Raw genomic sequence first — 22,497 nt, 5'->3', positions numbered from 1 at the left:
AATGAGAAAGGTAAGTAGCTGAGAAGCTAGTGTGAGGCTATAGGGAAGATGTAGCCAGACTTTTCTTGAAGTTGTTCAGTGACAGGATGAGAGATAAGGGTCATAGGCTAAAACAACACAAATTCTAGAGAGGCAGATGTTTGGGGTTTTTTTTAACCCTGAAAGTGATCAAACACCAGAAGAGATGGCCCAGGAAATGTATAGAACCTCTGTCCTTGGTCCTGAGTTAGAGCAGACCTACTTTGGGTGTGGGACTGGAACAGACGACCTCCAGAGGTCCCTTCCAACCTAAATTATTCTAAAAACTGTGAAAAATGATCCTGGACTTTAGGACAGCGTAGTTAAATTTGTTCAGGGAATTGTTAAACCAGTCCTTCTGGGAGGCTGTTCTCACAGGCAAAATTGCCCAGAGGAGTTTTGATCTGATCTCCAAGGACAACCTCCACAATATATAAGAACAATTCATCCCAGTTTGCAAGAAAATGCACAGGCAGAGCAGAAGGCCAGCTTGGCTAAACAAGAAATTCCTAAATTCCTAACTGAGCTAGATAATGACTGGACTGATGACTAGAAAAAGGCAAATGCTACACTCATCTTCAAAAAATGTCAAGAGGATTTAGGTTGTAGAGCAAATCTTCATGGAAGCCATTCTACATGACACTGAAATACTTTATTAGATAATGCACAAACCATACTTTCAAGGTATGGAGTCCTGACTCCATCTGCAAACAAGCCCTAGACACATACCTTGCAGCTATCCCTGTGTCTTTGCAAGTAGGACACTACTTCCCAGCAGCACTGCCTGCCCATCGGAGGGCTCCTAGGCTTACAGCAGCCTCTGTCCAGCATCTCTGTCTCCATGGTGCCTAGTGCCTGAGCCACCACCTTCTTCCCATTTGGAGCTCTCCTCAGTGGTTGAACTGGGGTGAATATCACTAGCAAAAATTGTTACCAAAAGGAATCTAGCATATTCACCATCAAATTCAGGGATAAAACTAATTTTCACAGTTCACTTTCTTCAAACAAAGATCAGAGACAAGCCCTCAATGTGTAGTTAGATCCTTATTAGTTTGAGAAGCCTCTGTTCATTTAATGGACATTCAATAAGACAAGTACAGCATGCTTAATGAAAATAAGGATGATATATCGGCACTTTTATTTTAACACCCAGTTACTGTGATGTAGGCTGGCTTGTTAGGATATTAAAATTAGACCTGAGACAACCTTACAAGCTTCACATTCTGAAAACTCGCTGTAGTTCCCATTTAAGAACACTTTATAAAAGAATTGATGTTTTTGGCATATGACAAATTTCTCAGAATAAGCTACCAACATGCTTTTCCAAATAGACATATACAAAAATAATGAGATTACAAGATAGTTTATATCTGAAGCTGTTAAGCTAGGTTGAACTTCTGAGGAAGTGCAGTCACTGGTATGCTTGGTAGCATTTCTATTTGTTCTCCATTATCATTGTATTCCTGTCTTTATTTAAAGCAAACTTTCAAGGCTTTCACTCCTTTCCCCCCAGCTCATTTCTTTATTTTCTTATCCATTTCAGGCCCATTATTTTCATATTCAGGAAGACAAACACAAGTAGCTCTAATAAGAATATAGTATAACTGATTTGTATTTAAAATTATACCTGTAATTAATATCTGTTCTACGATAAACAAGCTGTTCTTTTAAAGGTTTACACATCAAAGGCTGCTTTTTGCTAGGATTGCCCTTATCTTGGCCTCTTTCTTTAACTGCACAACTATTGGTATCTGAAATACACATTGTATATCACACTGCATTGTGCCTTGAATATGTAGGAAACCTTCAGAGTAGTATTTGTACGCTGATGAAGGTGGAAAGACGTGCACTCATTTACTTGCAAGCATTAATTCTCAGTGCAGTTTTGCTCTTTGGGAGTTATGTTTTAGCATCTGGGCAGAGACTGTTGAAGGACGGGACAGGCTGGAAGCCTCTGTGTTCACCAGCTGATGTATAGAGTGAAAATAAAACAAAATGTGTTAGGAAAATATTCACACTTTCAGATTACTGTCTGACTGAAAAGGATTCATAATTTATATCTTAGGTTGTCTGATAATGTTGGGTTTAGTCTTAAATAAGAAAGTGAATATTTTATTGAATAGTTTTTTTCTATCTGTTTATATAGCACTCAGTATAATCATCTTTAAAGGTGTGTTTTAAAGGTCTTTTTCATAGTGTAGGTGATAAGAGGGCATAATGAAGAGAATAACTGATTTATAGAATATTCTCTTCCTGTCTGACAAACAAATCGGTAAGGACCAGAAATCCACTTATATGGCCACATACCTCTTGCATAAGAATAAGATGTATATCACCCCTTCCTCCAGATATCATGTAGATACCAGGGCAGCCCCCAAAGAGAGTTCACAAGGGTTCTTCCAGACCCTTGTATTACCTTGTATCCTGATGTCTTCAGCCAGACCTAAGATTAGGAGCCCCAAAAGGGAGCAGGTTGTTGTCACCCACTAGATACTCACTGATTTCGAGAGCAATTCAGTCATCACAATTTTAATTTCCAACAGAAGACTTAAACTTCAGAAAAAAAACCCAAAGCTTCATAAGAAAGAGGTGACAGATTGTTCAAGCAGCAATCAATTTCAAACTGCAAACATTAAAAAAAAAAAAAAAAAAAAAGTCGTATAAGCAGCTTAAAATTTGAACTGTTCATCTGCCAAGGAACAAACTGCAAACTTCAATAGTTATTACATAGTCTGTAGATGTTCTCAGGGGGGTAGGAAAAAAATAGCACAAATGCTTCTGTAATAGTGTCATACAAATTGGCATTGTTCACTGACCCTCAAACCTATATTTCCATCTGTCTGTTACAATTTGCTGTTCCGTAGCATATGTGCTGTAGAAAGCTCACTCAGTAACTGACTGTTTTCTACAGTTTACGTGTCCTTAAATGTATTTGCTTGGTATGGAGGCAGGCTGCAAATGTGCCACTCAACTACACAGCAACCAAACAACTGGCAAGACACATGACCTTTGGGTTAACATTGCATGGCATAGAAATGGTTCACAAACATAGTTCTGTATGTGACACATTGAGGCGTTTGTAAATATTGTTTTAAAGCCTACTCAGGGAGAAACAGCCTCATTTTCTCCATGAAGGAAACCACAGGTTTGCACGTGATGCAGCCTTTTGTCAAACCTTGTTTTAACACAGATAGATGCAATAAACTTGTTGATAGGGCTGTGGCAGGATTGGGCAATAGTTGTGTTTGCACTTTACTGGATTTTAAGTCTTGTAGTAAATGGTCTAGTCTCGAATAATCTAGGGCATGAAGCAACTTTTTAAGTACCTTCTCCTCCTCCTTCATGTTAAATGCAGAATTTGTATGTTTGGAGGTGGATATGTACTTGGTTTCAAACTTTGGTTCAGATAAGGGGTTTTTTAAAGAAAGACAGTTTGATGATTTATCTTGTCTGCCACATGGGATACACTAAACACTTTCATCTCTGAGTGATCATTCACACTCTGAACATGCAGCATGCCTTGGGGAGCACAATGAAGTGTAAAGTCTGTACCACTAATGAACACTCTTCTAAATCATTTGCATTATCTTTTACACCAGAGGGGTGAGACATTTTGAAATAACTTGAATTAATAAAATCAACAATAATTTTTAGAGTTCTGAGGCATTCTGTGAAAAGCATGATTTTAAGAAGCAGAGTTTAAAAGAATCTTCAGAGTAGAATTTGAAGAAGTATTTCCATTCCTATTTTCCCATTCTCATTATTACAAGGTAAATCATAATTTGATAAGAATGTGAAATTATACAATGCTAAAATATTAACTTTGAAAATTATGGATATTGCAACATTTTCTGGCTACATAGCATACTCACAATATATTTCCATAATGTTCAGTTTTAACAGAAATGTTGAAGTTTCTAGGAAAAATAATACTATTTGTACAATTTCTTTCTCTTACAGATGCAGGAGGTTGATGAACAATTTGAATGCAGTTCAGTTCTGAGATTTTTGTCTGTGTCAACTCTACATTTCCCTCCAGGACACAAATGAATTTATAAACTTGTAATTGGTTGGTTTCTTAACCTGAAGGCAGAGAAAATATTTCAGCTTTGGAGAGCAGTATAGAAAAACACCAGAGTATTACAACTAATGCAGTTTGTATCAAATTACAAGATTAAATCTTAACATATAAACACATCTATTTCTGACAAGGATGTTTTTATTACAACATGATGGACTTACCTTAGAAATTGATTTATACATCAGTATTTAATAACATTCTAAAGATAGTACTTTTGTGCTTCCAGGTATTTTACAGATAATGCACAAAAAATACTGTATTTCTTTTGATAAGTCTCAAGTTAACTCTTTGTCGTTTTAAATGAATTAATTCTATCTTACATCCTTGGTACAACTTAAAATTCAATAGGATTAGCCTAATTTTACATTTATGAAATTCCTCTCATCTTTTTTGATTTATATTAAAGAATCTTTATTAAAGGAAAACCTGAAACTATTGAATTAATACATAAGTAAGGTATGCAGTCAGTCTGGTTCCTCCATTTCAGTGACTGAAAATGTATTTTTTATAGTGTCCTGGGTAATTTGTGGTGGGTTGTCCCTGTCTGGGTGCCAGATGCCCACCAAAGCCCACTCTATCTCTCCCCGTCCTCAACTGGGCAGGGGGAGAAAAATATAACAAAAAGCTCGTGGGTGGAGATAAGGACAGAGAGAGATCACTCACCAGTTACTGGCGCGGGCAAAACAGACTCAACTTGGGGGAAAAAATCCCAAACAAATGAATTTTAATTTATTACCAATCAGACAAGAGGATAATGAGAAATTAAACCAAATCTTAAAACACCTCCCCCCACCCCTCCCTTCTTCCCGGGCTTAACTTCTCTCCTGATTTCCACCTCCTCCCTGCCAGCAGCACAGGGGGACAGGGAACGGGGGTTGGGGTGAATTCATCACATGTTGTTTCTTCTTCTCCTTCCTCCTTAGGGGGAGGACTCCTTCCTCCACACCCGCATGGGGTCCCTCCAACAGGAAACAGTCCTCCACAAACTTCTCCAACTTGAGTCCTACCCATGAAAGACCGATCATCACAAACTGCTCCAGCATGGGTCCATTCCATGGTGTGCAGTCCTTCAGGAAGGGACTGCTCCAGCGTGGGTTCCCCACAGGGTCACAAGTCCTGCCAGAAAACCTGCTCCAGTGTGGGGTCCTTTCTCCATGGGGTCACAGGTTCTGACAGGAACCTGCTCCAGCGCAGGCTTCCCATGGAGTCACAGCCTCCTTCAGGCCTCCACCTGCTCCGGTGTGGGGTCCTCCATGGGCTTCAGGTGTATATCTGCTCCACCATGGACCTCCATGGGCTGTAGGGGGACAGCCTGCCTCACCATGGTCTGCACCACAGGCTGCAGGGGAATCTCTGCTCTGGCACCTGGAGCACCTCCTCTCCAGCCTTCTTCTCTGACATTGATGTCTGCAAGGATTGCTTCTCTCATCTTCTCTCCTCTCTCTCGCTGCAAAGTGTGCAGCTTTTTTTTTAATCTTCCCCTTTTTTTTTTTTCTTAATTATGTTATCACAGAGGTGTTACTGATTGGCTCAGCCTTGGCCAGCGGTGGGTCCATGTTGGAGCAGACTGGCATTGGCTGTGTTGGACATGGGGGAAGCTTCTGGCAGCTTCTCACAGAAGCCACCCCTATGCCCCGCCCCACTACCAAAACCTTGTCACACAAACCCAATACATAATTAAAAACAAAATTCAACACTTTGCAGCTTAGAGACAGTCCTTGCAAGTAAGATGAGCTTAACTGTCTCATTTTTAGAAGGAAAAAACATCTGTCATAGGGTAACTTCCTTCTCCTGCAGAATCATTAGGGGGTTTCTACCAAAAGTATCAGGTGACATTGTGGGGAAAAGGAATGAAAAGATAAAGACGCTTATAGATCTATATGTTTATTACCTTGCAAACAAGGAACCACACGTCATCTCCTCCTTTTAGTCCCATGGAATAATGAAGAGGTGGAGGTGGGAGGAGTGCTGGGCAGAGCACTTCTGCCCTCTGGGCTCCCGAAATAGCCAATGGCACCGTGGTAGGACTTGCCTACACAGTCATCTGTATGCAGTATGCAGTGATGTCAACTTCCAATGCATGAGTCACTCGGTTTATTTTGTTCATGCCCAGCTGGATATTCAGTGCACTGTTTCACCACAGAAAAAGCACAAGAGGTAGCTGAGGATATGCCTATGCTAGTGCCTCTAATACGGACATCAGTTGAGATACTTTTTGATCACTTTGACTGTTTGTGTGCCTATGCCCATGGACAGACAGCCTTGTTAATAATACATGTGGTCCAGTTCTGATCATCTGTTGTCACCACTGTTAGCAATCTAAACAAACACAATATGGTTTAGCCATCCAATATGGACCCTTAGTGCAAGTGCACTTTATATGACATCTTACTCCTATTTGATCTTTCACAACCTCATCAGGGAGATTTTGTATTTCCCAAAGACTGTGTATACACTGGGCATGCTCCATCCAGTATTTGCAGGAGCAGCAGCAGAGCAGCCCTATGGCAGCTCCATGTCATTAACTAGTGTGTCAAGCACATGGATACTGACATTCAGGCACTTCTGGAGCTCTAAGTGCTTGACTTTCCATCATATTATTCCTTTAATACAGTCTATATGCATGTGTCATACGTTACTCCTCTATGTGAATGGAAACACAAATCAAGCCCAAATGCTACAGTGGAGTTTCTAATCTCTTCCTTCACAGCAAATGCATTAAACTTTAAGATACCCAGGTGCTGAGAAGAAAATAAGGACTTCTTTTGTAAGGTTTTGATCATATATTTTTTGTGAACAGACAGTTACAGCTGAACACATGCCATCTCAGAACACGAGATTGCATCAGTCTTGTCAGCAGAGGATCAGGACTATGAATCACATCACCAGCAGACTGGAATTTGTATTAAATGTATCAATAAGCAGTGTGTTCACATCATGACTGTGCCTGCCAGAAAGCTTGTATTCTCTATGATGAAGTACAATTTTTCCCATCAGTAAGTCAAAAACTGGAGCCACTCAGCATTAAATCATTTGAGGCCAGACATCTATTAACACATTTAGAGATATGGGCAAACATTTACAATATACTGTGATAGCTAGCAGATAATTTATTCCCAGTATGTCTTTGAAGGTGGTGATATAGATAAAAGCTGAAGTCAAGAATCAGCTAAGGAATACAAGACCAGCATCTTAAAGCAACATTTTCGGTTTAATATATACACAAATAAGCATATAAACATGAAACAAATTTTTAATGTTTTGTGCCAAAATTAATCTTTGAGTAGCTTCATGCATTTAATGCACATAATAATCTTGGAACAAAATAATATACCTATATCTTTATAGCTAAATAAAATAGCAACATCAGAGATAAAAGTTGCATTTGTGATTGAAATCGTGCCTTTTATATTACTTCAGCATCAGAACTGGTCTACATATGTTGCACTGTGTCGAGTTTACGCTTAGTTTTAAAACTTACTGTAGGCTATACCCTGATTTCATCTAAATAATGATCATGACGATGATGACAATGACAATATGATGACAACAATATAAAATCTTTCTTCTATCTGGTTTTTATATCTCTTACTGCATCAATTCTCTTGAAAGGTGGTTACTGGGATGTAAGGTGGTCTCTGTCTCTAGTTGTATCTAACTCCCCGGCCATAATTTCCATAGATTTTCAAAGTCAAATGTTTTTGTTCAGCATTTTTTCAAACTTCTTTCTCACACAGTATTGAAATGTTTCCTCCACAAGGTCCTACTGATTCCTGTGTTTTTAACTCAGAATTCAGGAGAATTGTTGCTAAAATTTGGCTAATACACAATTTTAACAATTTTTTATAAGTATACTGAAATGGATGCAAGAAACATAGATTCACTATTCTGAAGGTCTTTCAGAGTGTCCGTCACGATATAAAAAAGCATTTGATGAATACAATGGCACTTGAATACATTTGCATTGTACCTCTAGGGCAACATTTGGATGGAAATTCAAGAAGCCTTTGGTTACCGTTTTATTACCTCAAAAGTTCATTATGGAGCTGGATAATAGAAAAGGTTGGTTGAATTAGTTGCTATGACCCACTGGTGGAATGCATATGCTTTGGTCTGCTGTGTTGGCAAGAAAAGGAAGGAAGAGGGAGTGAGTATGGCCTACTTAGTTTCACTCCAAGCCTATTCTTTCTTTCATTCCCAAAAAAGTGAAGCTCCAAGTACTGGAAATTTTACAGAGGGCTTGTGAAGATGCTCAAAATTTGCCTTCTCAATGAGATGACCCTCATAAAATCCTCAAGCAGCAATAGCAGGAGCACCATATAAGCCCAAGAAAAAAACACAGCTTTAGAGGTTAGAGATTAGGGCAGGTAGATTAGGGAACTGTGTTGCAGATCCTGAGGCTCTACTTGGGACCATGAGAGCATAGAGAGGGCTGGTGTTGGCACTCATAGGACTGAAAAGATGAGTTTTGGGATGGCAGTTGGAGTTTTGGTGCGCTAACATAAATTACATCTAGTTTTATTTCTAATTTTCTAACAGTGTGATTTCCTTTCAGTTCAAATCTATATGGACCAGCTAATACACTAGTAAATAAATTAATTGTGACTGCCTTAGTGTAATACAATTCCCATTTGTATTGTTTTCCTTTGCAATCCTGTTTTGCTGCATGTATGAATCATCTGGTTCACAATCATGGATGTTTCCCGTAGCTACCCAGGGTATTCGGGGCCAAATCTCTGCCTTGTGGAGACAACAGAAATTGGCTTGCTTGGTTTGGGGTTTGTTTGTTTGTTTGTTTTAGGAATTCAAATTAAATTGGTTTTGACTGAAAGAACTGAGTAGCTGAATCATCTTGCTTTGCCTTTGTCTGTTCATGATACTCTTCAGCCAAGAATAGCTAACATTCACAAGCTCTTGAGGATACTTTTATCCTGGCCATGTGCTTGGGAACGAGACATTATAGCCATGTCTGCCTCATACAATACACTGCCAGTTCCAACTTGGATCTCCACATTACACTGTCAGTCTTCCCCCAATGACACAGAGACAGAAGCAGTTTATTTGACCCAGCCATTACCATTATCAGAACTAAGTGATCAAAGTGAAATTGGCAGGACATTAGTTTGGTACCGTCTCCACAATTTGTCAGTACCATTTCACTGAAAGATTAAAGCTAAGTATTATCACCTGGCACCTCTGGCTTCAGTATTCACCACTTACAAGTATCTGAACTGGGACTGGCTATGAAAATACAGCAGCACTTCTGTAGAATAACAGAATTATCAAAATATGCTGTTAAGAATGCAAAACACATGTTGGGATTTTCCTTTCATTCTACTAGGGTTTTGGGTTTTTTTCTGTACAAATCTATACAGAATTGATAGATTACATTTTATTTGATTCTTCTTATCTGTACTGCAAAACATAAACCGATATTTTTTTAAGAAAGAACCTAACTGTTTTCACTGAACTGTGCCTTTCCCAAGTGGTAACAAAAAAACAAACAAACAACAACAACAAAAAAACCCACAACAAAAAAAACCCCACCCAGATAACCAGAAACTGGTTACCAGTATCAACAACATAGCCATTCACTTCAAGAATGTGAACTTGTACGCTATGTATTTTTCTGCTCCGAAATGATTTCTATGAGAAAACAGAGTCTAGGACTTGATGAGGAAGGCTTTCATCTGATAATTGGAATTCTTCATTTGCATGTGCTTCCACAGTGCCTCCAGGGACTTGTATGTTCGAGTTTCTGATTCTCATTAAACACCGTGGTCAGTCTACAGTGACATCTCACAGTCATCTCTCCTAATGAGTCACTGTAATGCCTATTGGAAAGTCTAAGTGACAATGAATTGGAAAAGATATAGTCCAGCTGAAGAATCAAAACAGAGAGGAAAACAAGGGCACAAGATGTTCAAACTACCACTCTCAAGAAAACTGATGGACAAATTTACAAAGAGAAAAATTTAATTATATTTTTAAATGTGTTTTTCTTTAAGAAATAAGAAAAGTCCTGTAAAGGACACCTTATTAGAAAAAAAGGAATTGCCAAAATTAAATGTGTGTTTGTCAGGGGTCAGTGCTGTCCACTGTCCACTTTGCTAGGAAAAAAAGCAGGAATACCTATGTTCAAATACCTCCTGGGGGACTGAAACTTAAAGTGTCTGCAGCCTGTAGTTTGACACTGTAGCACAATAACCTTTATTTTTCTTAACAATAGGACTGATCTCAGGGGAAAGAAAATGAAAAAATCAGAAAGAAAGCACTTGAGAGACAAAAATGTTATTGTTTTGAACATTACAGACAGTGAGCATTCACTATTGAACTTAAGAAGTTTTGGCATTTCATTCATTACATGACCAAAATATCTGAAATATGGATAATTAATTGCTCTCAAATTTTTATGGAACACATCGAGCTATTGCTATTTGAGAAATCAAGCTCTACAAAATTATTTATAGAGCCAGTAACAAATATATGAGCAAAGCAGAAATGTAAGTAGTAGAAGTTACAGTTTTTAAACATCAGAGGCCAGAACAGGTGGTGTTAAATGGCACAGCTCCACTGTGGTCTCAGAGCAGTACTCTGACTTAGGTCAGTTCTGGATCTGGATGACTATTTGCACACAATTTGAATGCTTGTTTTCCTTGCAAGTGTATACCTTTTGAGGTTTTCAATATGTTTTGCTACAAATCCAGTAGTACAATGACACAGGTAATTTCTCGAAGTGTTTCTATTTACAGTTCCCTTCAACACTGTATGTTTTACTATGTAATTAACCGCTACCAAAGGAAGTAAAAAAACAAATAAACAAAAAACCACAGCATTAACCATTTGTCCTGGTTTTTAGCTGGGACAGGACTAGGTTTCTTTTTAGTAGCTAGAATAAGATAAAGTTGTAAAGGAGAACCTGACTGAGAGCTAATTTGACTGAAAGTCTCAGAAAGTCAGTGGCTAAATACAACAAATACCCTATCAGTAGTACAGATTGTATCTTGGATGTTCAGGCCCCACATAAGGACACTGTAATTTGAGTTACAGAATTGCTCTAACTGGGTCACGTTGTGGAGTAGAATTAACAACTATTAATTTAAGAGAGAGGAACTAAAAGCAGCAAGAAAAAATATCAGTTGCAATTACAACAAGAGACTTCATACAGATCCTTCCCATTCCTGTGTGGCTCTAGTACTATCTTCATCCACCTTCTTCCTCTTCCTACTTGCCAGAGACCCATTCTTCTTGCCAGGTGGACTGGGACACTAGCTTTTCCCATCATGAAAAACAGCAGTCTTGGTTCATACCCCTATCTGGTCTAACTATACAAGGAATAGAAATGATACAACATTCAGTCATATCGGCACACGTTAACCTGAAGTGCAACTATTCATTGTACAGCAGTACTTCTCACAATTCATTCAGTATTTTGTTTCTACAATTTAGACAACTAAAAAAAAACACTTTTATAGCCTTTCCATTGAAATTAGAGATTGCTAGCACTCATAAAAATGAAATGTGAATAGCACTGATAAAATGTAGTACAATGTAGGCAGATGATATGCAAGTGTCACCAAGAATCTCTCGTGAATGCAGCTCTATTCTCACCTGAAAGAGCCTTGCTGATATTCCTTCCATACTGCTCTGATTAGACTGTAAACACTGAAAGGGGAATAAATAGCTACCTGCATAAAACACCCACAAACTAGCAAGGAAATGGCATTTTGAGATAAAGATAGGCAGAATTATTTTTACCACGAAGGAGAAATAATTGAATTTGAGCCTGAAGGGGTTCTAAGCACACTCTATCAAGAAATTGCATGCCACAGAAAACAGGTCTGAATACCAAATGAAAGTGTGTATTCCTAGTGCCTGTTTTTATTTAAACTATGTATACGTGTGTGTATGTGTGGGGAGTTTCAGTTAACTGCTTGCACATATCAGGGAATGCAAGGAAGATCAAATCCCGTGGTGTGAAGCCACAAACCTGGGCTGCTACTATGCTGCTGACCTCCTGCAATCCACAATGGCATTTGAAACTGAAGTAGGTGTTCAGTGTCACAAGGACACTGAATTATTTATTTGAAAAATTATATTAAAATGCTAGGCATTTTGTAAAAGTATATAAGGAGTTCATTTAAAACAGGTTTTAATAACAGCTGGCAATGGACTTTTCTGACTTTCTGCTGCCTTCTCAAGATTTGTCAAACTGTCCTCCAATCACATCAGAATGATGAATAATTCATGGTTCAATTTGAACATATATTCAAGTCTAATTATGTCAGATTCCTTTCCAATTATGTTTCAATTTGTTGGACCAGTTAGTTGTAAAATCTTACTACTTAGAAATCCAGAATCACACAACACAATGAACTTTAGGACACAAAATATCTAAGATACTTTTATGCATCTTTGTCAGTCTTTACAAGAATTCATTCTGATATTGCAGTGGTGATGGAAGCACCGAGTCAGACTTGCACAACACAGAAACGTCCTGTATATGCTACAGAACTGCAGAGAAATATATTTATACAACAAAAGACATTTTCCCAGCTTCCTTATCCACAAAACAAGGGATGGTGGTAAAATATCGGTATGTGCCAACATAGCAAATGTAATAAATCAACAAAGAGCATTCAACATTTATGCACAAGTGCTGTTTTCCTCAGGGTCTCTGTCTACAAGATGAATGCTTCCTGTGATCACCGATTCCTCTTGAGCCGAGGTGTTCTCCAGCTGCTTATTTGTGCAATATGGAATGTGGCCACAAAAATACATGTAAATCCACGGGTTGGTGCAACTATTTAAATTGCCGAGGAGCATGATAATGGTGAATACTGAACCTGGAATTAAATAGTTAAAAGAATAACAGAGTAAATAAAGCACTCATACAAATATTTTCACAGTCTGCTGCTTTCTGGTGTACCTGCTCATATATTAAAGTTAATCTAATAGTAGGAAATTCACATTTATTCCATCCAGTTTGTAACTGTTGAAGGTGTAAAGTACACTGTACTGTATGCATTTCAGAGTTAAATATTTCCACATAGCTGTTTTTTATGCAGTTGCATTAAATTTAAAAGCAATTTATAACCTGCTATACAGCTATGGATAAATACAGATATAGATATTGATATAAATACATGTACAGTAAGACTCAAATTTACACTAACAGAAAGAATTCTTAAAACAAAGATTATAAGAGGTTTTTTTCACCAGACAGAGCTATTATCTTTTTTTTTTTTTCCTCCTTTGGTTTGTATCTTTGAGTTTGGAATAGGTGAACCTAAATAAAATCACATACAGAGTCTGCCTTTCACAAAGAGGCAACAGCATAACTTTGACAGGATTAATCTTGTTTACAACACGGTGTTCTTTGATATCCCTCTCAGGCTTGCTTTTTTTGCTTTATAAACAGCTATTTTATGACTTTTAATTGTTTCATAGTGTACTACAGAGATTTTGTCCATATTATTTCAATATTCAAAAAAACCCCCCAGATTTCTTGTAACATCAATGTTCTATCCAGTAAATAAGAAATCTTTATTTTGTTACTTTGAGTAGTTAACTGTTCCTTCTCATCTCAAGAATTCAAAATATATATGCTATAACATTGAAAATCTCTGAAAGTCTGAACCCTTGCCAGAGCAGATGATACTTTTACCTGTGCTGTTTATTAATCTTTAAATCATTAATCACTCAAAACACACACTTACATGATGTTTTGGTCATAGAACACATGAAGTTCTCTGTACCTCATTAAATATAGTAGATAATCAATCCAAGATTTTCTTTTTAATCATACTCAAATGATCACATGTAACTCTTATACAAAAGCAAAGTGCAAATACAAAGCAATATAGCAATGTGCTAGTCTTCTATGAAGTTATGAATGAGGATGGAGAGTATCTTACCTTCAGTCACGACACTGGGGAACCACACAGACCACAGCTGTGCAATGAAGAAAGGTGACCAACAGAGAACATAAGCAACCACTGTAACCACTGTCATTTTTACAGTCTTGATCATAGCCTTTGATATACAGTTCACACTGCTTGCTCGGGATGGCAGGACTTGCTTCTGATTTGTTACTTCATATTCATTTTGTTTTTTCACATATATATTTCTTTTGATTATTTTGCAAATCTTAACCTGACACGTGATAAGGATGGATGAGGGAATGAAGAATATAACTACAAAAATCCAAGTCACATATGCCCTTGGGCCCCATGGCTGAATAAATTCACCCCAACATTCAAAGATACCTGGAGATATTTCAGTCTTAGAAAAGATAAATACCTGTGGTAGGCTAAGAATCAGTGATATAGACCAGCTGGTGCAAATGGGGATGTTCCAGAGAGCTCTCTTCTTTTGGAAAGTGACCATAGGGTAGCAAACTGCTTGATATCTGTCCACTGTCATGACCACTATCATATAAGTAGAGGCAAACATGCCGAGCAATTGTAGATACTTGATAATTCTGCACAAGAAATCTGGCCCTATGAAAACGTCTGTAATATCCCAAATGAGTTGAGGCAGCACTTGAAAAAAGGCTACCACTAAGTCAGCAATGCTGAGGTGAAGCATGAATACATACATCCTAGAGAGCTTCTTTCTTCTTCGCCACAGCACCAGTATGAGAATAAAATTGCCCACAGACGCTGTCACAAATATGACCCCCAGTACAGCAATCTCTACTTGAGCTAATTGCTCATCTCTTTCTGGTCTTCCAGCAGGATCTGACTGATTTGTAAAACTCAGGAATCTGTGAGGAGAAGGACTCTCGGTCTGATGTGTGTTATCCTGCATAGGAAATGAAAAATTCTTCATAGTGCACAGAAGCTACTTACAGTAGCTGCTACTTGCGACTCAGGTTGACAGCTGTGAAGTACCAGCTAGCAAACAAACCAGCCGGGTTCAGGTTTCTGTATATCTTCAAGCAAATATCCTCCTGCTTGTGTGAACTAAAGCAGTGGGACCTGGATCCTGATAAAATTCTCTCTCTTGCTGGCATGTAAAAAGGCTTTATATAGGCTCCCAGCCGAGCCTTATGTAACTGCCGAGCCCTCGGGTAGGCTGCAGGGACCGCAGCCAATGGCAGACCGAGCCACACAATTGGGGGAAATATATAAATAAAAGGCAAACTTCAGAGAGACAGCGTAATTCAATTACTCACTTCAGTCAAAACCCGAACTTGTAAACAGCTGTGGCCAAAATAGTACTGAAATGATCTTACTCAGGAGAGTTCTTGCAAATGTTTTTTTACGCAAACCAGAAGTGCACGCTTCGGCTGAAGCAGGAGGAATGTTTATACGTAGACGGAAAGTTGGGCCCCTGAGCTCAGGCACATCGTAACTGCAATTCTCTAGGCTCCTGGGGCACGACCACATCCTAAATGCAGCAGAGATGAAGAAATGCATTTTTCCATAGTTTGGTTTTTTTTTCTCCCTTCTCTTTCTTGGAGTTACCTAATTCTAAAAAAAAAAAAATACATCTGAACTGCCCTAAAAATAATATTTTTATTTCAAGACAGGGTCAAGACTTAGAGGTTTTTTCTCAGCAAAATGAAAAATAGCACATGTGAAATAAATTACTTTTAATGGGACTGCAAGTCTACTGAGAATTTAATAGAAAAATAAGTGAAAATTTGGTGGGAAATCCAACTGAGGAAAAGGTCTCTACGATACAAATAATTTCCAAGGGTCTTTATTCTACTATAGTGCTAAAAGCTGGGAGGTCATTTTTCAGTACCTAATGCTTTTTATTTTTGTGGAGTAAGTTGTATCATAAGCACAAGTTCAACAAGATCTCTGAGAACGTCCAGCTCTCTTCCTAGGCCTACACACGTACAGAGCAGACAGCGTCTGGGCAGCAGACGTGCTATAATAAGTGTCAGACCCAGCATGTGGACATAGGTTAATGGGCAAGCACACTGCACGACAGGTAGCCTTTGCCATGTTATAAAAAGGGAGGTGGTTCTCCTTGTACAAATTGTCCTAGCAACGTAAGACTCTATTCCATCCTCTATATAGTCAGTTCAATACATGCTCATGGTTTCATAACTTTATAATTGTGCTCTTTCCATCTTTTTCATCCACGCTAGCAGATATTCAGAATAATGTTATCTTGAAATTGAATCCACTCTGGGAATATAACTCGCTGAGAAAAGAAAAACAGGATAACAGATGAAGATGTTTAAGTAGTCTTAGCTGTTCTCTTACTCCAATACTGTCCTTCTCCTGTTGCCCAGTTTTGCTTCATTCCAAATCATATCTGTCCAAGTTGATTTTTTTTCCTAAATTATTTACTTTCAGTAGTATGGGAAGGCACATTTTAATTAACTTGTGCTGAATTTCTCAGTGTGGGCTCTCATCTAATGGTGAGCTAACAGGGAGGGATTCAGCTCATGGATTAATACTTAAATTTAAGTGTCTGCTTAGAATCACACAACTGCTCAAGGCAGGGACAACACTGAATTCAGAGCAGTTCACTTAGGGTTTGTCCAGTCAGGTCTTGAAAACCTCCAAGATCTTAGACCCCAAAATCTCCCTGGGTAACTGGTTGCAAATGCTTAATTATTTTGTGAAAAAGCTTTCCTTACATGCCACCAGACCCTCCCCTGATTCTGACCATTTTCTCATTCTTCTGCCATGACTTCAGTAAGAGCCTGGCTCGAACATCTTGCCAGCCTCCTTGTAGGTACCAGGAGGTACTGCTAGGCCCCCCGAAGGCATTTTACCTCCAGGCTGAACAAGATGTACTGGGAGCCTTGTGGAAAATGTTGCATTCAAGGAGTTAGTGATCTTGAACAGGATATATCTGAGCCTTGTACTTCAAGCCTGTGCTGGTGCTGGTGAATGTTATGACACAGATGACATCCTGGCCTATCAGGAGATGACATACAATTGTTTGCTACACAAAATAAAAGGCTCCACAGCATGGAAGGAAGGACAAACCCCTCCACAGATGGCACCTGTGCAGTGTGCTGGGGGAAGATCCATCTGCATGTCAGATGCTGCACAAAAGCAGGCTTCCCAGCATTGGAAGGGACCCAAGATTTCCTCTCTATTTAAATTTCTGGTTTTACCTTATCTTATGAAAACAGCTATTCTACCACACCCTTTATTGTCACACCCCCCTGGTGCAGAGCACGAGTCCAGCTCACTGAGCCTTCCCCACCAGGTTACATCTTCCAGCCCTCTGATCATCTTCATGGCCCTATACTGAGCGCACCCAAGCTCCTAAACACCTTTCCTGTCCAGGGGCTCCACAACCAGAGGCAGTATTCCAGATGTGGTATGATGAGTGCTGAGTAGAGGGGAATAACCACTTCCCTTGACCTATGGATTACATATGAGCTGTGTGTGTCAACTCCTGTCACATCCAAAGGAAATCAAGGCTTCAGTTCAGTGCCTAAAGGTAGGTACATGCCCGAGGGTATACTGAGATGGCCCAAGACTTGTTTAGCAGAGGCTTTACCCTATTGTTACGTTAGGACTGTGGAACAATTTAACTTTCTAACATATTTCCATGTAGTTTCCTCAGTGTATTATTTTTAAGTATTATCTTGGAAGATGAGATATTGCCTAGTTTTTTGTTATTGTTGCAATTCACAAAATCCCAGCATTATCTAAATAATAATTTCTTCACCCTTCCTCTGGCATTTGATACTTTAAATCTGTGGTACTGTGAAGTAATCCACCTGAATTTACTGAGGTTATACAAGATGTAAATCAGGTAATATTTTCTGAACCTGTAGCTCGGTAATTAGTTCAGGTCACTTTATTGTTCAAGGAGATTTTTTCAAAACCAGGATTTAGGCAAATCTCAGCCACAATTTCTCCTGTGGCAACAATACTGACTATACTAGCCTGAACAGCTTAATCACACAATCACAGCATCATAGAGATATAGGTTGGAAGGGACATCTTGAGGTCTTCCTCCAGAGCATAACTGCCTACTGAAGAGGGACTATCTCCATCACTAGTTCAGGTCGGATACAGCTGCATCCAGTCAGGTCTTGAAATCCTTCAGGTATGGAAATTACACCTCTCTGAGTAGCCTGTTCCAGTGCTCTTGGTGAATAATTACTTCCTAAAGCTCATTCAGACCCTCATACAGTGGCCATTGTCCCTTATTAGGTCACTTGCCACCACTGAGAAGAATTTGGTTCCATCAAGTCTGTAGCTGCTCCTGAAGTACTTGTAGGCTGGTATTAGATATATCCTTAACCAAATTTTTGCCAGACTAAACAATCCTTGTCTTCCAAAATCTGCATGAATTGCAGTGCACTGCAGATGTGTTTTGCCAAGCCAGGCAAGGAATATATGCTGAAGCAGAAATACATGCATTTTAGTGTTAAAAACCCACCACCAACTTCTAAAAATCAGCAACTGTTTCATCTCATGGCAGACATTAGTTATCAAATACAGCTTGTGAAGATAAGAGGTTTGCACTCTTTTACTTTGGAATGCATAAAAACCTTTTAAAAAGTTCCTATTTAAGAAAAGATCAAATGAAAAAAAAAAAAAAAAAAGAAGAAGCTGTCTGCTTTTGACTTAAGAAATCCAGGTCTGTCTCTTTTCTCTGTGAGATTCTGTAGATCCAAAGAGCTAGTAGATTATTGCTACTGCACTTGTTAAGTAATGAAAAACAATTAACTAAGAAAACCAAATTATTGCATGGTTGGCTACATTTCTAGAGGACTTTAGAGAAATAAAAAAGTATTTTTTTAGTGCTGATGTGTTTCTATTTCTTTTCAAACATTAAAATGTAAAAAACAGCTACCTTAGGTTATGGGGTGGAAAGGGTTGGAGTATGCAGCAGAAGATTCAGCTGTCAAGAAGATGGTAGATACACAGATTTCTTAATTTATTTTTATAGAAAATATTTATTTAGTATTATATTCTAGGGTAAATAAAAAGAATTAACAGAGTATTGCATTGAAATTACCCTAGTGATAGAGAAAATGTTCTAGGAGATGTATTAAATAATGTGAACACATAACAGTAGCATGTAATGTAACAAGAACTCCTTTTGGAAGTAGTATAATAGCTAGCAAATGGATTCTTTCATATAGGAGGTTAGTGAAAGTTACACATGAGTATTGTTCAAGGGTTTAGCCTGTAGCATGGATGCATGTATCGCCAGGTAGATCCATATTTCTCAGTATTAAAATAGTGCTTATTTCCAGATACAGTGGATAAACTACTTCACTTATGTCATCTTCAATGGACTAAAATTATGTAGCCCTTTCTGCTACTGTACTGGTACAACCTCCTACAGTACTGGTTTCTTAAAGAAAAGAAACCACATCATTAATTCAAAAGTTATATTAACACACAAGATTCTTTGGAACAGGATTAATGATTCACTCCAACCCTATATAGTTAGAAAGTTCTTAGAGAGGGTCTGTGGAACTGAAGTAGCCTGAAATGCAACAGCTAAAGCCATGACACGAGAAGACACAAAATGATGAATAGTGTCAATAACTCCATTCCTTATAAAGAGTTAAGCTTTGATTTGGACAAAAACACTTTCAGGCAGGAAAAACTTTTATGGAAGCCAAAAGACAGCCACCTGAATATTAGCCAGCAGTGTGCCCAGGTGGCCAAGAAGGCCAACAGTAAACCTGGCCTGTATCAGAAATAGTGGGGCCAGCAGGATTAGGGAAGTGATTGTGCCCCTGCACTTGGCGCTGCTGAGGACACACCTCGAATATTGTGTTCAGTTCTGGGCCCCTCACTACAAGAAGGACATTGAGGTGCTGGAGCGTGTTCAGAGAAGGGTAATGGAGCTGGTGAAGGGTCTAGAGCACGTGTCTTATGAAGAGCAGCTGATGGAACTGGGGTTGTTTAGTCGGGAGAAAAGGAGGCTGAGGGGAGAGTTTATTGCTCTCTCTAACTACGTAAAAGGAGGTTGTAGCGAAGTGGATAGGAGGCTGAGGGGAGACTTTATTGCTCTCTGTAACTACCTAAAAGGAGGTTGTAGCAAAGTGGACCTCATTATCTTCTCCCAAGTAACAAGTGATAGGACAAGGGAAATGTTCAAGTTGCACCGGGGGAGGTTTAGGTTGGAAATTGGGAAAAAATTCTTCAAAAGGGTTGCCAAGCATTGGAACAGGCTGCCCAGGGAAGTGATGGAGTCACCATCCCTGGAGGTATTTAAAAGACATGTAGACATGGGGCTTAGGGACATGGCTTACTGTGGGACTTGGCAGTGTTAGGTTTATGGGTGGATTCAATGATCATAAAGGTCTTTTCCAATCTAAAGGATTTTATGGTTCTAGAAAATGTCAGGGCAACCCAAAATCTCATCCATTTCCAGTCCAGATATACTACAAACTACCCTTAACTTTTCAAATTAACATTTTAATTAATACAGGACAACATTCTGTCCTGCTAACCTTGTTTATATACCAAAAGTGGAATTTAAACCCTTCAAAGTGAATCTAGCTCTTTGTTGTGCAGGTGCCTATGTTTTGTATATGTATGTGTGTGTGCGTGCAAACGTTGCTCCCCTCCACACACATGACCTGTAAGCCTTTCAGTTTCCATGAAACTATGTTCACCTCCCAGATGCATAGGTTAACTGTGTATTTAAAGGAAGGGGAAGTTACTTTAGTAAGATTAATGCTATGACAAATCCAGTTTTATATCATTAAAATGTAGGACTGCAACACATCAAACTACTATAATTACTGTTAGGCAACATTTTGGAACAAGACCCTCCTAAATTAAGTGCATCCTTCAGCAGTAATGACATAGGCATTAAAGCCAGAGAAAAAATAACAAGTATGCGTCCCCTGTGACTTGTAACTAGGCATGTCCCTAGTACTCACCATAAAACAGTACCACTAACTACGTACATTACTACGTGCCTCTTTCTAATCCCTAAGGAGATCATGTTTGAAATAATAACATTTTAAACTGTTTCAGTAAAAGCTTTATTATTCACCAGTGCTGACCTCATTCTTTAGGTATGTTTCTGATTTCAGAGACATTACTGACAGCAGCCAGTGAGAGTCCCACTTGGCCCAAAGACTGGAACTGGTTTGCTTAATTCATGTTCTTGAATTATGGTGGTAGTATTATCTTCAACAAATTGTTAACCATTCTTTAAATAATGCCTTTTTCTGATTGCTACTGTAAATTTTATGCAATTTTAATTAATAGTGTTTACCCATACAGTACTGAGCTTTTTCTGGTACTTCTACAACTTTCATCAGGCTACTTTATGTTGAGATAGAAATAAATAATTACAAATCAAGTAAGTAGGCTTCTGCCAAAAAGTATCTATCTTTTTTATCTGCAGCATTCCAGACAGCCTGGATTCTCTGTCTGCCAGCTCGCCTGCCACCAGGGTTGTGGAAAACAATTGACAGATAAGGAGCCTCACCAAGGCTGGTCAGAGCGAAATAAAATGGAGAAATAATGTGTAACTTCAGGAGAAGGAACTATGATGGATTGGTTTTGAAGAAGAATGACAAAGTACATTTTCCACAGATGAGAAGTTGTAAACAGAGTATTTTAATAAAGGGAAAAATGACAAGATGGAACCTAGTATAATACCTCAAAGTCTGGTGCAAAGGTCAGACATATTTCAGTGTTTTCATTAAAAGACAAAGTAAATCGCAATGACTCGGTTTCTCCAGTGATACTAATTAAATATCATAATTGCAAACAGTGTGGACCGTGAATTAATTCCAGTGGACCTAAAGAGACTGTGCGTTTTGACCTCCTACCATTCCTGCCAAGAACTTTGTGTGGCACATAATGATACTCTAAACCAGATGCTGCAGTAACAAAAATCACATATAGCAGTTCTTGATTGCTGAAAGATAACAGAATGACTATTATAGCAATCACAGAGGGCTGAAAAGGAATTGTAACATGACCTCTAGCAAGAGTCTGAATTTCAAATTCCAGGTAATCAACTGCATTATTCATAACTACTATATAATTATTTGACAGTACATTCTTAGTTTTAGCAAATAGATTTCTAGAATGCACAAAAGTGCTGATCAAGTCCGGAGATCATTGACTATGAGCTATGGAGTCACAGGAAATCAAGGCTAGTTGTGTAAAGAACTTCAAGTACCAATTCCCCAAGCAGAATCCAAAACCCTGATTCGGGGATCCAGAACCCTGATTTAGGGATCCAAGCACCCTTATATGGTTTGGGAAGCAGGAAATTGCCTGGACTTAGCAAAGCAGGACAATGAACAGAGCAGGGTGTAGCTAAATCCCAGATCCAGTCTTAACTCCGAATGAGAACTAGGTACTTCGGCCCATTTAAAATGCACAGCCTGTAACGCTAAAGGCAACTTAAAATGATTCCTTCAAGGAACAGGCTGGGACTTCTCCAGTTCTTTCAAATGGGGTGAGAAAATGGAG

General features: G+C 38.7%; 1 protein-coding gene across 1 annotated transcript; it reads right to left on the bottom strand.

The window, feature by feature from the left end:
• Positions 1-12,745: 12,745 nt before the first annotated feature.
• LOC104531340 (arg8-vasotocin receptor) lies at positions 12,746-15,082 on the bottom strand. Its single transcript, XM_010176196.2, has 2 exons — positions 14,017-15,082; positions 12,746-12,945 (listed from the first exon to the last, which is right to left on the bottom strand). Exons 1-2 carry the CDS (start codon positions 14,930-14,932, stop codon positions 12,746-12,748), a joined length of 1,116 nt encoding a protein of 371 aa, XP_010174498.1. The 5' UTR covers positions 14,933-15,082.
• Between the last annotated feature and the right edge of the window lie 7,415 nt (positions 15,083-22,497).

The sequence above is a fragment of the Antrostomus carolinensis genome, unplaced genomic scaffold, assembly GCF_000700745.2.
Source record: "Antrostomus carolinensis isolate BGI_N321 unplaced genomic scaffold, ASM70074v2 scaffold8089, whole genome shotgun sequence".
Classification (NCBI taxonomy): domain Eukaryota; kingdom Metazoa; phylum Chordata; class Aves; order Caprimulgiformes; family Caprimulgidae; genus Antrostomus; species Antrostomus carolinensis.
This window is presented reverse-complemented; position numbering and strand designations above follow the sequence as displayed.

Excerpts from the sequence above, each read along its gene's own strand:
- LOC104531340 (XM_010176196.2), bottom strand. The coding sequence starts at position 14,932 with ATGAAGAATTTTTCATTTCCTATGCAGGATAACACACATCAGACCGAG. Across the intron at positions 12,946-14,016 it reads CCCCAGTGTCGTGACTGAAG|GTTCAGTATTCACCATTATC; the intron begins GTAAGATACTCT and ends ATTTAATTCCAG.